The following is a 17,079-nucleotide window of genomic DNA, read 5'->3' as shown; positions in this document are numbered from 1 at the left end:
CTCTATTGGTGTAGACAGTTTTGGCACCAACACCTAGGTTTAAAGACTAGTGCATATGAAATGCATAAAATTTAGGAAAATACAAATAGCATATGAGGACCTGTGCAATAACTGCCAGACACTGCATGCAGTCATTCATTTTGGTGAGGACAGGAAGATACATATTTCCTAATGATTTGTAATGTCACACTTCTGGGTGTAATTATTTGACAGCACATTTTCATGAAGTCCACAGCAGTATTTGACTTGGCCTTAGATAATATACCCTAAGAGTGCCATTAGTGTTAGAACACCAGCTCTGAATCGGAGATGCAAGGGTTTAAGCACTCTCTGGAATCATTCCTTAATATTTGAGCATGTGGGTGTAATTTAACCTCCTAGAAATCCAGTCTGATGAGCTGCAAAACTTGGTTGTCAAACAATTTAGCCAAAATAGGATTTTAGAAGAAATGAGATGTTCTACCACATCTAGAATATAAAAGCAAATGCATGAAGACTTTGTTTTAAAACATTTTTGAGATTACTACTTCTAAAGCTTTACAAGAAAAGAAACAAAAAAGTGTTTTATATTAAATGTTAGTTTGCTTGTGTTGTCTGATCAGATTATATTCTTTTTCCAGTTTATTCCAATGCCTGTACTGTATGGAGTTTTCCTTTACATGGGTGTTTCTTCACTGAAAGGAATTCAGGTAACGTGTTACAATTATATTTGTGTAATACAAAGTCTAGTTAATTAGAATCTGTGATAAATCTTCCTAAAAGATCGCCACCAAACAATTACTAAAGTGGTATTTGAAAACCTGAAAAGAGCACATTTCACTTACTATGTGGTAAAAGTGAAAGGAGTTTCATACAGTGTAGACATAAATCAATGCCCAGAGTTAAGCAGATCCCCAATAAGGCTTTCTGTTTTCATAGGACAGTCTACAACTTTGAAACCTTCCAGAAAAATATATCTCCCTCTGTTAGGGATGATGTTCAGTTGTTTTATAACTCATATTGTTGTTTATAGATCGGCTTGAGTTCTCAGAAAGATATATGTACTCATATTGTACCACTCACCATAACAGGTATACTTTCATATTAATACTTCAGTACAGAATAGGCCATTCCAAGTTTAAGATAAAAACATATTTTGGCACATATAGACACATCCTAATCATTTTCTAAACAAAGGATCAAGAATGTCGCATATAAAGTTAAAGAGAAGCTGTAAAATGCCCATGTTTTACCTCATTTCCAAAGCAAAATCTCTTATTGAACATTATTCATATGTACACACGCTGGCTGGGATTTGCATGTGTATAGTGCTTTGTACAGCGCAAATTAATGCAGTTAGCGACAATGAGCACTGTGAGGGCGGATTATGTATACAGATAATGCAGTCTTGCAAGGAACAGAATAATACAATATACCTTGCATGATAATGAGTTTATAATGACAAAGAACTGATGAACTCCATGCAAATGAGCCACATGGTGTATGCAAATGGTGACACCCATAGTGGTAGACCAGGTCATAAATGCATAAAATTAGTACACTGTGCTGCAGTGAATATTTATTTTTAACACTGGGAATCATGCTGCAAATGGGGGGTGATATTTTATTAACAGCAGTGATAGCTGTCCAACATGTGTTTTTGGATGCCATTGTGGCCAATGCTGCACCAGCTGAGGGGGTATACACAGCCCAACCTGACATACCACCAGGTCACTCATCAACATTTCCATGCGAAGGGACCTTGTAAAACTGTGTTGTCCACAGATGGAATTGATCGGTATGCCCATTCCTGTGGGCATTAAAATGTGTAGCTTTCTCCACTTTAGCAACACAGGTCTTTCAGTGTCCTTCAAGAACATGTTCAGGATATCGCAGGCATCAGCCTCATGAATCCTGAATTAGTTACTTAACATTATGCTGCACCATGTGGGGGAGAATATCTGGCTCTGCAGAGAAGAGAACCAGCAGCATGTGTGCATTTTATAGCATTGTCAGTTTTCTTAGGAGCCATAGATTGCACACAAATTGCTAGTAAAGAACCACCTGGCCCAGAGTCTTTGATAAATCAACAGGAAAGTATTCCACTCTATTAACTGCCAGGTGGCCTGTTATGCCAGTGGCATTCTTTATGTGTATCTATGGCACCCAGGTAGACCCTATGATTCTCATGTCTGTCACACATCCTGTAAGTGAATTTCCCAAAGTTGCATATAGTTGGTAGATGCTCACAAGATAAACAAACAAGGTTATATATTACAGGTACTGTGCAAGCAGACCACATAAAATATTTTGCTTGTGTGTTACAGGCAATGCTATATATGCTCTAAAGCACTAGTTGATGATCTCTGCTATCTGTAACTCCCAGACCATGCAGGAAATGGCCTGTAAGACCGCACATGTCAGCCTACTCTAGAGATGCTTCCTTTGCCTAGAAATGTCAGGAGGGGCCCTACAGTACATTCCAGACATCTGCAGTCCTACTTTTGTTGTATGCACTTTACTGCACAATATGGCATTGAAACAAAAACCAGTAGGAGCATCAGCAGAACATCTTGGCAGGAGTTTCTATAACAGTTGTCCCACCAGTAGAAGGACAATGTGGGGAGTTAGTAAAGGAACACACAACAGCAGTACCACAGCTGAGGTGAAGGTGAGCAAAGTGCATCACAGCACTAGCAAAGGGGCAATATTGCTCCACTGTTATGGGCCATGACACAGGCAACACAGAACAAAATGATGCATGCATTTTCATACCCTGAGTATGAAGGACAATTCATGAACTCACCAGGCTTTGCATCAGGCATTACCATACCCACACAAGTTAGGTAATGGGAAAGGCTCAGTCATCATCCATTCCACGTGTGGACAGACTTAATGACAGGTGACTGCAACTCTATGATATGGGGTAGGGTCAGGGGAGGTGAGCACAGTAGCCACATACTCTTGGAGGTTGTAGTGAATCATGGATCACATCCTCCAATGGTATGGTCAAACTTCCGTAACATGGCAATTGACATTGTCCACTGTGTTAGCTTGCAATGTCAGAGCTTGATGCTGGTCTGTGCCACGGAAGACATAGAACTCCTGGATCAAGAGCATCCATCCTGACGGGGTGCATTATGTGTTGATTCTGCTGCTCAATGTTTCCCACATGGTGGTTTTCATCCACTGGAGGGTGGTATGGTCTGTTCTGTTATATCACAGAGAGCGAGTGGAACTGCAGAAATTAATATGCATATACAGCCAGTTGAGGCATCCCAAGTATTGTGCCAGAAGAATACCATTATACCCACAACCTGAAATATGTGGTTTACCCACCACAACTGTCCATATAGTCTAATTGGGATGATTTGTAGAAAACGTCCCTGCATCTGGACCCTCCCATGGCCACTGAAGGCATGGTTTATGGAAGAAGACTGGATGACAACTGTTATGTGTCTCACTGAGGCATCTGTAGAGACATTTGCCACCAGTGACCCTTGCAACATTGTAAGTTCCATGTTCCTACACTCTGTCATTGTGCACTTATTATGCTAACCGTCTCCACAATGCCATGGGTACCAACAAGTTATGGCTGCATCACTTATGTGCATATCTGTTAATTAAGTCCAAGTGTGGTAGCCATATCAGGGATGGCTCTGGTGTCATGGTTGTGCCTAAAACCAAACCATCTGCATTTATCCTGTAAGCTGGGCTTCCACTCCTCAGAGCAGGCACATATTTCAGATGCTTTGTGCAATGGAGACACAGGTGGATCCTGTGAGGAATTCTCAGGTCGTGAGTGAGTATCATGCCCTAGTGATCCTGTGTTCAACCCATACTTCTACAAGGCCTATGTAATAGTGGATGTGGGTGAATCTGCAATGGTGAATATGTGTGACTCCTACTCCGGTAGTGCTGCAGGTAGTGCCACTGTGTCATAAGACTATGAAACTTGGACATTGCCATCAGCAGCAGTCAGCGGTACCAAGCTGATGTCACCCCTATATTGTCCTATTCTGCTGGAACCTGTGAAAGTAGGAACCCAAGTGACATGATTGTCAGCTAACAGACATATGGCCTTTTAACAGTCTTTTGCATGTGTGGTACTACACAGTAAAATAGAACTGTATTATATTTATGCAGACAGACAGACGGATCTTATCATGCAAGTTCTTGCAGTTCCAGACCAAGGGTATCTGGGAAAACAGATATTCAGACGGATCTTGGTTAAGCCTTCCTTTCCAATGCAGTAGTGTGTGATGTACTGTATTGCAATGGGTATTGCTAACCTGGTACTTACACAACTGACATGCAGGTGGTGGTATCCAAGCCACTTCAAACTTAAGGGGACACTAACCATATCCAGCATGTTAGTGAGATGCTTCACTGTTAGTGGTCCAGCCCCCTGTGGTGAACCTATCTGTCACAATGACCTTTGCTTTTTCCTTTCTATACAGTATCACATAAGTAACCTTTTTGTTGAGCCCATTGCAGTGACCTATTTTTGATGCCTACAGCATTCACACCCAAAACATGTCCCTGTCAAATCTGACCTTGATATTACCTGTCTATGGCACCTTTGTGCAGGAGGCACGTGCCCTGGGTGTGTGGAGGCCCTGCAGTATCGTTGCATTCTTCTGTGTGGTGAAATTTTCCAGGTGCTGCCTCCAATTAGTGTTCATGCCAGTATATCTACACCTCTGGTCAATGTTTCAGTCAGTGTGTATGCTGATGGTGCGTGGCCACCTATGGCTACCACCCTACTTTATGAACCTGCTAACAGAAGCATTTACTGCTATACCCAGGCTCTTCACCATTTCCATACTGTAGATGGTCATGGCCTCCTCCCCTTTATGTACCTGTTAATTAGCTTCAGTTTGTGCTATAAATGCCCCACCATTACAAACTGTAGCCATGCTTCAACCTGTGGCTCTGGAACCCAAACTCTAGTACTACATGCCCTTTATATGGTTTCCATTGAATGTTCTTGCCACCCCCACCCACCCACACACAAACACATAAAATCCCAGACTGACAGTGTAGTGACATGCCACTTCCCTGGGTTCCATATACCATGTACATCTTCAATGACATGTGACTGACATTGCCACAGGGCTTGATGTTGTTGCTAAGGTACTTTACACAGTAGGACTCTTCCTTAACTGTGTGAAGCTGCAAGTCTGCATAATCAGGACTGAAATTCCTCTATTCCACACTTGTACAGCACTGACATGCTGCATCCCAACTGTCTGAATTTGTGTTCTGTTTTTCCTCACCTATGATTATTTTCTATATATGAACAGAGGCACCCTTTTCCTGATCCTTCATCCCTCTTTATCATTCATACCTTATGACTACCCTTGTGTGTTTCCCACTGTTTGCTCTTCTCCCATTCCTACTGTCCTATCTACCTCATCTACCACCCATTGAACATTGATGGACTTTGATATGCACACCCACAGTGGTCTATTATGTGGCTGATTTGCTGACACTCTTGTGCAGAATAAGCACAAGATGAAACTTGTGGCACCATATTGTGCATGCGAATGTACATTGACCTAACCACACAAATCTGCCTTTGTGATGTACATCATTTCACTCATGCACCCAACTGTAGCACCAGTTCAGCCGTACAGTTGCTTCTTTCATTAGCACTGTGCCTTTCTTTAGTCATACCGCGTTTTGCTTGGACTGCTGGCACTATTCAGTGTCTTAATCACGTATGTTTAACTATTATTTATTTATTTATCTTTGTTTACCAGGAAAGTCCGACTGAGCAGTACTCATTTTCAATGGTGGCCTGGGGAGGTTTGCTCCATTTAATTACATTGCATTATACTTAGTTCCTCTTAAACACAAAGTAGTTAGATTTCTATTTACATTTATACATTTACAGTAGTTACATATACATTGCTTACATTTATACATTCTAAGATTTTACAGAGGTAGAAGTTACTAAAGAGAAAGCCCACATGTAACTTAGTGGATTGCACAGGCAGCAGTTATGTATAACAATTGTTTTGCCATTTCAGTGAGAGGTTGACGGTATTCTGTTTAAGGAGAGTACTTGGAGAGTATTGTATAGTAAAAACAAAGTCTTAACCTTGTGATGAACATGTGCAGGACCAGGACTGGTTAAGATGTTGTTTTAGCAGTGGTTAAAAATTATTGAGTTTGTCAGACAGTTTTATTTCTGTAGGGATACTATTCCAAAGTTTAGCGATGTATTGGGAGTAAAACAAGTCACCTGCAACATTATTTCAGAGTAGTAAGAATCTGTTACTAGTATGGAGGTCCCTTGCTGGACAGTAGGGCAGTAATATGTTTTTTATTGCAGGGGATTTTTCTGGATGATGAATGAGATGGTGTGCTGTAGTTAGTTGTTAATATGTTAGGTAGTTGTGCAGTTTAAGTCAGTTTAATTGCTCTTAGCTATGACAGTGGTGGGTCCTATGAGGAAAATTGGTGGCAAATGTATCTATTTTATTATAGTAGGATGTGATTCTTTCTTTGAGTATTATTTAAGTTTGTTAGGATTGGAGCAGTGTATAGGCGAGTTGGCAGTAAGAAGGTGATGACTAGTGTTTTTCTTGGAGTATCTGTAAGGAATCTATTGATCCTATAAAGGGAGCCTATTTTTCAGTATGTAGATTTAATGATGTGCAGTATATGCTGGCCATAGTTGATACTGTAATCTATTATAATACCTAGACGTTTACTGTTTACTGTTACAGTTTCAATGACAGAATTATTTGCTGACTTTATGGTAAAAGATTGCTTTTGATTTTACCAACTTTTTGAGACAAAAAGCATTAACTTGGTTTTCCCGGGGTTGAATAGGAGGTTTGATTCTTTGAGCCAGGGGAGAAAGATTTTTGGGTAATGTCTTGGAGCATTTTATTGTTGAGGCTGCACATATTAATGTTAAGTCATCTGCATACTGAACTAAACTAGCATGGTGAGTGGAGGTGTGAAGATTATTAATAAATATATTAAATAGGAGAGGACCCAAGATAGAGCCCTGAGGGACACCTATAGTAACTGGTTGAAAGGATGAGTAGGTTTGTTGCCACTTAATGACTTGCTGCCTTCTAGATAAGTAACTGAGTAACCATAACAAGGAGTTTTGTGAAAGTCCTGTCTAGGAGAGTTGAATGGTAGTTTCTGTTGTGAGACTGTATCAAATGCTTTTGATAAGCCTAAGAATATGGTGGGCACAAACAGAGAATTGTTTCTATGTTGGTTTATTACATTTGTAAAGTGTAGCAGAGCAGTAGTGGTGCTGTGCTGGGGCCTAAAGCCATGTTGTGTTTCTGACAGCAGGTTATTTGAGGTTATGTATTGCATCAGCTGTATACTGATGCATTTCTTTAATATTCTGGAGATGAGGAGAGAATCACTATTGGCCTGTAGTTATTACATTCTGTAGATGTGCTGCCTTTGTGCAGTGGTATGATACAGGATTTTTTTCCACAGTGATGGGATGTATCTTTCTACTAGGGACCTATTAATTAGTATGGAGATAGGGTTACCACCTGTCCCACTTTGTGAGGGACAGTCCCTCTTTGGGCAGTTGTGTCCTGCAAAAAAATTGAACAAATGGCAAATATCATGAGATTTTAGGACAAACGTATTTTCTATATTTTATGTAATAGTTACATAAAACAGTTATTCTGTATCTGAAACACCTAAATGGTATCAGAAACAGAATAAGCAACTAAAATGCTATAAGAATAAGCTTTTATTTAGGCAAAAAAGTTAAGTACTGTCCTTTGTACTGGCTGTGGATATGTTTTGTCTTGCAAAATCTAACGTTTGTACCAAAAATGTCCCACTTTGGGCATTTGAAAAGGTGGCAACCCTATATAGACACAGGGAAGGCTATGACTTCTGTAACCATTTTTAGATAGTCTGATGGTAGCTGGTCTACTACAACTGAGGTAGTTTTCAGTTTAAGGGGCAGCTTCATTATGTGTAAGGTGGCAACCCTATCTAGACACAGGGAAGGCTATGACATCTGTAGCCATTTTGAGATAGTCTGATGGTAGCTGGTCTACTACAGCTGAGGTAGTTTTCAGTTTAAGGGGCAGCTTCATTATGTGTAAGGTGGGTACTGGACTAAAATTGTAGAATTGTGACTGGTTTGGTTAGGCAGGGATAGGGAGAAGGGGCCAGATGTATTAGTGTCTAAGAGAGAGAATATTGATTGTATAAAGTAAGAATTGAACTGTGTGGGAATAGAGTCAGTCTGCCATAGAAACGTCTACACCCAATGACTACAGTGTCTTATGTGCAGAGAGACAGAAAGTCATAAAATATCAGAATTTACAGCCAGAAACTAGGCAATATGGAAGAATGATACCTAGACAGTCCCAATAGCAGTAGGAGCAATGGGTCTTATAAAAAGAATGGGCGTTCCTTCGTTGAAGGTTGTGCGTTAGGCCCAGCAAGCCAGCACGTAAAAATCTACTGCCAATCATTAGCGGACCAGAGTTCCGCTGTGGCGATCCCTAACCGGGAAAAGCCGAAAGACACAAACAAATAAACGTAGATATGTTAATGATACACGTAATTCTGTAAGAATTGCAAGAGTCAATTCTGGGCACATTGCAGGTACTGCAAAGAGCACTTCTGGCTAAGATCAAAGATTAAAACAATACTAATTTTATGAACATTAATCATATAATGACTTAGGAGTGGGGTCTGTTCCCTTCATGGTATTAGAAACCCAAAAGACTTGGACAAATTAAAACAAAGGAAACACCAAAATTTAACAATGCTGAACTTCTAATAACACTCCTAAAAATCAACAATAGGAAAACTATATGTTTAACAGCACTTTATATACCACTAGAGAATAACATTGATACTACTGAAAACATCTTGTATTGGATATCCCAACAAATTAACCATGAAACTATAATACTTGTAGACCTAAATACAGACTGGCAACTCAAAAATGCCACTACTCCCATTGAATTTATAAACTTGTACAACTTCAAACTGTTAATAACCATACCCACTAGAATCAATAAAATTTAGGGAGACATTCAACATTAGACTGGATCCTTACAAAGAGGCCAGGCAAATTGACAAAAGTAGGCTACCTCTCAGATATCATAAGTGACCACATACCAACATATGTCATTAGAACTCACCATAACCTAGACAAACATATTATCTGTAACCAAATACAAAATACAACCAATTTCAGCAAACATATTTTCAATGAAACACTAAAACAATGTAGCTGAAAAGCACTTAGAACAATGCCACTAGATACTGCTGTAGAACACTTTAATAACATATACCTACAGACTTTAAATAATCTAGCACCAGTTAGTAATAAAAAGTAAAGTCTAACTCTGCACCATGGCTAACAAGAAAAACAAAAAAAAATCATGCTAAAAACAAACAATTGGTAGAAAAATAGAGCTCAAAATGCCTTCCAGCAATTTAGTCATCTTAGAAACCTTGCAAGACTCCATGTCAAATAGGACAAACAAACAAACTTTACCAACCTACAAAACAAGCATCAAAACAGTCCAAAAAATTTTGGTCATCACTAAATAAATTACTCCACTCTGGCAAGACCACCACTCAATGATCAATGATACTTTTGTCTTTTTTTCATGGATGACTATATTTGGTTTTTCTTGACGGCGCAGTGGTACAGCGGTAGCATTGTCACCTCACAGCAAGAGGTTCTCCGGTTCGATTCTCGGCTGGGGTGCCATCTGTGCGGAGTCTGCATGTCCTCCCTTTGTTCGTGTGGATTTCCTCCAGGTGCTCTCGTTTCCTCCCACATTACAAAGACATTCATCTGGAGCATTTCTTCCTGGGCCTCCGCTGAAAATTGGCTTCATTCCAAGTCAGACTTTCCCAGTTAACAAATGATGAATAAATAAATTTTTTTTGAACTGTTGGTGATGGGTAATCCCATGTGATGTAAACTTCATAATTTTGTATAATGCCTTGTGGGTCATGTTTCCAATATTTTTCAGCTACTTCACAATCCCCAGTGCAACAGTCTTGCCACATTATTATGTGCTTCAGTATATAGTCATTCTGCCATTCGTGTATCACACCCAACAACAAGATGTACGACTGCTTCCAGTTCTGTTTTACAAAACCTACATTTGTCTGTTGCTCCCATATGTTCAATGGACTTTGTAAACCAATATGTACAAAGTGCACTATCTTGCGCCACCAATATTAACTTTTTGTCTTTTAGCTTAAATTATCCTCTCCTTAACCATTCATGTGTTCAAGCCTGATCAACATAAGGTTGTCTAAGAGTTTTCTATACTTGCAACTATATTTATGCATTTTTCACATTTCTTGCCTTCTCATCTGATCCTTCACCTTATATTCTTTCTTTTGTTTTTTGGCACATTCAGTTGCTGCTTCTGGTTTGATTTCCATTCCCACTTGACACTGATATGCTTCTGTTTAACTAAGCAGGGAAGTCATCTTAGACGTATTCTCCTCATGTTTTAAAACTTCCACTATGTTTGGGTCTTGTGAAGTCAGCAGATATGTATGCAGTCCCACAACTGCAGATCTATACATGTAATCAGTTTCTAGCAGGCCCATATCTCCTTCAGAAAGGGGAATACATAATCTTGGTATACACTGAGTTTTATAAATCATTTGTAAACAGGAAGCATCCTTCTTGTTTTCCTGTCCAACCAATCCAACACCTTTTGTGGCCAGTCAGTCACTCCAAAACTGTAATTTAGAACAGGAAGAGCAAATTGGTTTATAGCATGGACTTTGTTTCTAGATGTTAATGCTGTTTTCAGTATTAATTTTAGTCTTCTAAAATATTCCTTACTAAGTTTTATTCTCATTTGTTCATGTTTTATTGTTGATACTTCATCATTTCCCAAATATTTATACACTCTCTCTTGTTTGAGTTCTTTAATATCACATTCCTGTCCCAAACTGATGTTTTCTGGTGCTGCAGCTTTCCTGCTTTAAAGGTTACTTTTGCACATTTATCAAGACCAAATGACATTCTTATAGCATCTGAAAAATATTTGACCACTTGACACGCTCTCTTGTTTGATTTCTTTAATATCACATTTCTGTCCCAAACTGATGTTTTCTGGTGCTGCAGCTTTCCTGCTTTAAAGGTTACTTTTGCACATTTATCAAGACCAAATGACATTCTTATAGCATCTGAAAAATATTTGACCACTTGCAGATGTGCTTTCAGTTTCTCATCTGATGAAATGTACCGTTTTAAAAAATCCACAAAAAGAAAATGAGGTCTTTACACTTTATTGCTTTCTGTGAGCCAAAATGTAGTCATGACCTAATCTGTAAAGTAGACAACTTAATGGGTTAAGGGTAAGACAAAAGAACAATAGTGACAAAGAGTCACCCTGGAATATCCCCATTTGAATTTTTAATCCTGAAATAATATTTTGTCTTTTATCATGGCGAAAGAGAGGTAAAGAAGAGAGTACAGGCAGGGTGGAGTGGGTGGAGAAGAGTGTCAGGAGTGATTTGTGACAGACGGGTACCAGTAAGAGTGAAAGGGAAGGTCTACAAGAGGGTAGTGAGACCAGCTATGTTATATGGGTTGGAGACAGTGGCATTGACAAAAAGGCAGGAGTCAGTGCTGGATGTGGCAGAGTTAAAGATGTTAAGATTTGCACTTGGTGTGACTAGGCTGGATAGGATTAGGAATCAGTATATTAGAGGGTCAGCTCATGTTGGACAGTTTGGGAGACAAAGCAAGAGAGGCAGGTGCGTTGGTTTGGACATGTGCTGAGGAGGATGATGGGTATATTGGGAAAAAGATGCTAAGGATGGAGCTGCCAGGTAAGAGGAAAAGAGGTCTTAAGATAAGGTTTATAGACGTGGTGAGAGAGGACATGCAGGCGGTTGGTGTGACAGAGCAAGATGCAGAGATAGGAAGAAATGGAAAGAGATGATCGCTGTGGCAACCTCTAACAGGAAAAAGCGAAAGAGGATGATGATGATCATGGTTAACCTTTGCAAAGTGGTTTGCCACTGTTTCATGGCTGTTGCAATGTAATTGATCAGAGCAGGGTGTATCTTACATTTTCTAAGCACTCTTTTATTTATGAATGTGGGATACTGTCAAAGGCTTTTATAATTAATCAGGTAAGCTGTATCTTATACATTTTTAAGCACTCTTTTATCCATGAATGTGGGATACTGTCAAATGATTTTTTTATAATTTATTCATGCCATACTTAGATTTTTCCCATTTTTACAGTTTTCCATTATGACTTTATTTAAAAATAAATTATCCTTTTTTCCATATGACTTATTTTTGTTACCCTTTTGTTCTATTGCCATGATTGTGTTTTTTTTTTCTAAATGACTTTAAAAATCTGTCTGTATCAAATTCCAGTGTATAGGTTCACTTAGATTAGTACTAGGCTAATTTCCTTATGGTCATTCTAAGCCTAGCCAATTCCCCCACGTGAGAATCAACCCTGCACCTTGTGTTTGTAAGGTAAACACAACCATTATAACCTCCCACCCCAAACATATCTTTGCAATGAAGCAATCTCTTACCAGACACGAGGAGTATATAGTCCTTCTGCCATTTGTGTATCACACCCAACAACAAGATGTACGACTGCTTCCAGTTCTGTTTTACAAAACCTACATTTGTCTGTTGCTCCCATATGTTCAATGGACTTTGTAAACCAATATGTACAACGTGCACTATCTTGAGCCACCAATATTAACTTTTTGTCTTTTAGCTTAAATTCTCCTCTCCTTAACCATTCATGTGTTCAAGCCTGATCAACATAAGGTTGTCTAAGAGTTTTCTGTACTTGCAACTATATTTATGCATTTTCCACATTTCTTGCCTTCTCATCTGATCCTTCACCTTATATTCTTTCTTTTGTTTTTTGGCACATTCAGTTGCTGCTTCTGGTTTGATTTCCATTCCCACTTGACACTGATATGCTTCTGTTTAACTAAGCAGGGAATTCATCTTAGACTTATTCTCCTCATGTTTTAAAACTTCCACTATGTTTGGGTCTTGTGAAGTCAGCAGATATATATGCAGATCTATACATGTAATCAGTTTCTAGCAGGCCCATACCTCCTTCAGAAAGGGGAATACATAATCTTGGTATACACTGAGTTTTATAAATCATTTGTAAACAGGAAGCATCCTTCTTGTTTTCCTGTCCTACCAATCCAACACCTTTTGTGGCCAGTCAGTCACTCCAAAACTGTAATTTAGAACAGGAAGAGCAAATTGGTTTATAGCATGGACTTTGTTTCTAGATGTTAATGCTGTTTTCAGTATTAATTTTAGTCTTCTAAAATATTCCTTACTAAGTTTTATACTCATTTGTTCATGTTTTATTGTTGATACTTCATCATTTCCCAAATATTTATACACGCTCTCTTGTTTGATTTCTTTAATATCACATTTCTGTCCCAAACTGATGTTTTCTGGTGCTGCAGCTTTCCTGCTTTAAAGGTTACTTTTGCACATTTATCAAGACCAAATGACATTCTTATAGCATCTGAAAAATATTTGACCACTTGACACGCTCTCTTGTTTGATTTCTTTAATATCACATTTCTGTCCCAAACTGATGTTTTCTGGTGCTGCAGCTTTCCTGCTTTAAAGGTTACTTTTGCACATTTATCAAGACCAAATGACATTCTTATAGCATCTGAAAAAGATTTGACCACTTGCAGATGTGCTTTCAGTTTCTAATCTGATGAACTGTACCATTTTAAAAAATCCACAAAAAGAAAATGAGGTCTTTACACTTTATTGCTTTCTGTAAGCCAAAATGTATTCATGACCTAATCTGTAAAGTAGACAACTTAATGGGTTAAGGGAAAGACAAAAGAACAATAGTGACAAAGAGTCACCCTGGAATATCCCCATTTTAATTTTTATCCCTGAAATAATATTTTGTCTTTTATCATGGCGAAAGAGAGGTAAAGAAGAGAGAGTACAGGCAGGGTGGAGTGGGTGGAGAAGAGTGTCAGGAGTGATTTGTGACAGACGGGTACCAGTAAGAGTGAAAGGGAAGGTCTACAAGAGGGTAGTGAGACCAGCTATGTTATATGGGTTGGAGACAGTGGCATTGACAAAAAGGCAGGAGTCAGTGCTGGATGTGGCAGAGTTAAAGATGTTAAGATTTGCACTTGGTGTGACTAGGCTGGATAGGATTAGGAATCAGTATATTAGAGGGTCAGCTCATGTTGGACAGTTTGGAGACAAAGCAAGAGAGACGAGATTGCGTTGGTTTGGACATGTGCTGAGGAGGGATGATGGGTATATTGGGAAAAAGATGCTAAGGATGGAGCTGCCAGGTAAGAGGAAAAGAGGAAGTCTTAAGATAAGGTTTATGGACGTGGTGAGAGAGGACATGCAGGCGGTTGGTGTGACAGAGCAAGATGCAGAGGATAGGAAGAAATGGAAAGAGATGATCCGCTGTGGCAACCTCTAACAGGAAAAGCCGAAAGAGGATGATGATGATCATGGCTTAACTGCAAAGTGGTTTGCCACTGTTTCATGGCTGTTGCAATGTAATTGATCAGAGCAGGGTGTATCTTACACATTTTTAAGCACTCTTTTATTCATGAATGTGGGATACTGTCAAAGGCTTTTTTATAATTGATCAGAGTAAGGTGTATCTTATACATTTTTAAGCACTCTTTTATCCATGAATGTGGGATACTGTCAAATGATTTTTTTATAATTTATTCATGCCATTCTTAGATTTTTCCCATTTTTACAGTTTTCCATTATAACTTTATTTAAAAATAAATTATGCTTTTTTCCACATGACTTCTTTTTGTTACCCTTTTGTTCTATTTCCATGATTGTGTTTTTTTCTAAATGACTTTAAAATCTGTCTGTATCAATTCCAGTGTATAGGTTCATAGATTAGTACTAGGCTAATTTCCCTTGCGGGTCATTCTAAGCCTAGCCAATTCCCCCATGTGAGAATCAAACCCTGCACCTTGTGTTTGTAAGGTAAACACAACCATTATGCCAACCTCCCACCCCAAACATATCTTTGCAATGAAGCAATCTCTTACCAGACACGAGGACCAAACCTTGCATCTTCTGGATGGGAAGCAAACACCTTAAGCACTAGGCCATCTAGCCTCTAGTTTATAAGTTATCAGAAGGCAAATCTCCTGTGGCAGTAATGATGTTTAGGGAACGTTTATAGATGATTGCTACTTCACCTGGACACTTGTTTTGTCTGTCATGCCTGAGTATATTATATCCTTTTGGGGGTGATCTCATTATCCTTTATTTCTTTTTTTAACCATGTTTATATAACTATAACTACCTCAGGAGTGTATGTGGCAAGGTAGGCATGGATGTCATGGATTTTATAGGTTCATAGGTTCATAGGTAGGTACTAGGCTATCGGCCCTAGGGCCTATATAAGCCTAGCCAAAAAGGTAACTTGGCTTTCGCCACCCAAGAAAATTATTTTCCTGTGCCCCTGTTGAGCAGAGCCACAGATGTGATCCATGGGGGTGAATTTCCTATTTCCCATCCAATCATCAAGATTTTTCTTGAAGAGTGCTAATGAGGAGCTTTGTTTGATATAGATGGGTAGTTTGTTCCAGAGTATGTGAAGTCATGTTCTGTTTATTGTGGTGACAAGGTTTAGGTCCCTAGAGCATGTAGCTCGGAGGGAATGGGATTTCTTTATGGGGTATTCCTGCGGCCTTTCCAGTTGTTGTAGATGTCTTGTGAGGTACATACCAAAAGGAGCATTGTACTCTATAATGGGTCTAATGAGTGACAAGTAGAGGAGAACAATGACCTCTTTTTTCCTGGATGAGAATCCTTTTGTGATGAGGTGTGCCACATAGAAGGATTTCCTGACTACCGTGGCAATGTGATTATCAAAGGAGAGAGTACTGTCCACCTGTGTCCCAAGGTCTCTTATCACACTTTTGGTGTTAAGTAAACTACCACCTATGTGGTAGCTCATGGGTACAGAGTTTTTACTAAAGGAGATGACTATGCACTTTTTGGCATTGAGCATGAGGCCATGGCTTTGACACCAGGCATCTGTCGCATTGAGGCCCTTTTGTAGGACGTCCACATCATTAGGAGTTTCGATTATGTCTCCTAGTTTGCAGTCATCTGCGAACTTTGTTAGCCAAAGACCTTCTGTGTTAGCCTGTACTTCAGAAATGTAGATACCAAACAGGAGAGGACCCAGGACTGAACCCTGTGGTACTCCACTTGTCAGTAGTCTGAAGTCGGATTTGGAGTCTGCTACTTTCACAGTGTGGGTTCTGTCAGTGAGCCAGTTGGCAACCCATCTTGTGACACAGAGATTTATACCTAGTTTAGTGAGTTTATCTATAATTCCAGAGTGGGGGACGGTGTCAAAAGCCTTGGCGAGATCTAGATAGACTGTGTGAACCACCTTACCCTCATCCACGGCTTTGGTGACTGCTTCAAAGTAATCAATCAGGTTTAGGAGACATGATCTGCCTTTTGCAAACCTGAACTGGGTGGGGTCCAGAGTTTGGAGATTACCAATGTTTTTGTTTATAAATTCCATGATGATACGTTTCATGGCCTTGCAGACCAGCCTCATTAGGCTAATGGGGCAGTAGTTCCCAGGGTCCGTGGTGGGTCCCCCTTTGTGGAGTGGGATAACCATTGCTGTGCACCATTCCGTGGGCACAAAGCCTGAGGTGAGGCTATGATTGAACATGGTGCTTAGGTGGGGTGCCAGTTCATTCTATAGTTCATGTAAAACACAGCCTGGGATGTTGTCAGGTCCCATGGATGATGTGTTCTTGGCTTTGGAGAGTATGGTTTTTACCTGCGCAGCCGTGATTACAGGAACTTTACATTCTTCCAGTATAGAGATGGGCCCTTTAGGGGGTGAGGAGGGGTAAAAGTTAGCACTGAACCTATCTGTCAGGATGTTGGCAATATCAGTTGGTTCTGAATATATTTAGTGCCATTGTGCTGTAACTCAGAGCAGATCTGAGTGTTACCATTGAGATTCTTGACATAGCTATAGAATGCTTTGTGGTTGTCTTTAGAATCAGTGGAGATTTTGTTTTCATAATTAACTTTGG

General features: G+C 39.5%; 1 protein-coding gene across 1 annotated transcript in view; it reads left to right on the top strand.

Moving 5' to 3' along the window:
• The window catches only part of SLC4A8 (solute carrier family 4 member 8), a 1,419,216-nt gene that overhangs the window by 1,282,004 nt on the left and 120,133 nt on the right, over positions 1-17,079 (top strand). Inside the window, exon 20 of the mRNA XM_044082169.1 lies at positions 621-689. Within this exon, the coding sequence (XP_043938104.1) occupies positions 621-689 (69 nt within the window). The remainder of the gene's footprint in view (positions 1-620; positions 690-17,079) is intronic.

The sequence above is a fragment of the Protopterus annectens genome, chromosome 9.part0 (genome assembly GCF_019279795.1).
Source record: "Protopterus annectens isolate FY-2018-M chromosome 9.part0, PAN1.0, whole genome shotgun sequence".
Classification (NCBI taxonomy): Eukaryota; Metazoa; Chordata; order Ceratodontiformes; family Protopteridae; genus Protopterus; species Protopterus annectens.
Note: the sequence above shows the minus strand (reverse complement) of the source record. Positions and strands in the feature narration are given on the sequence as shown.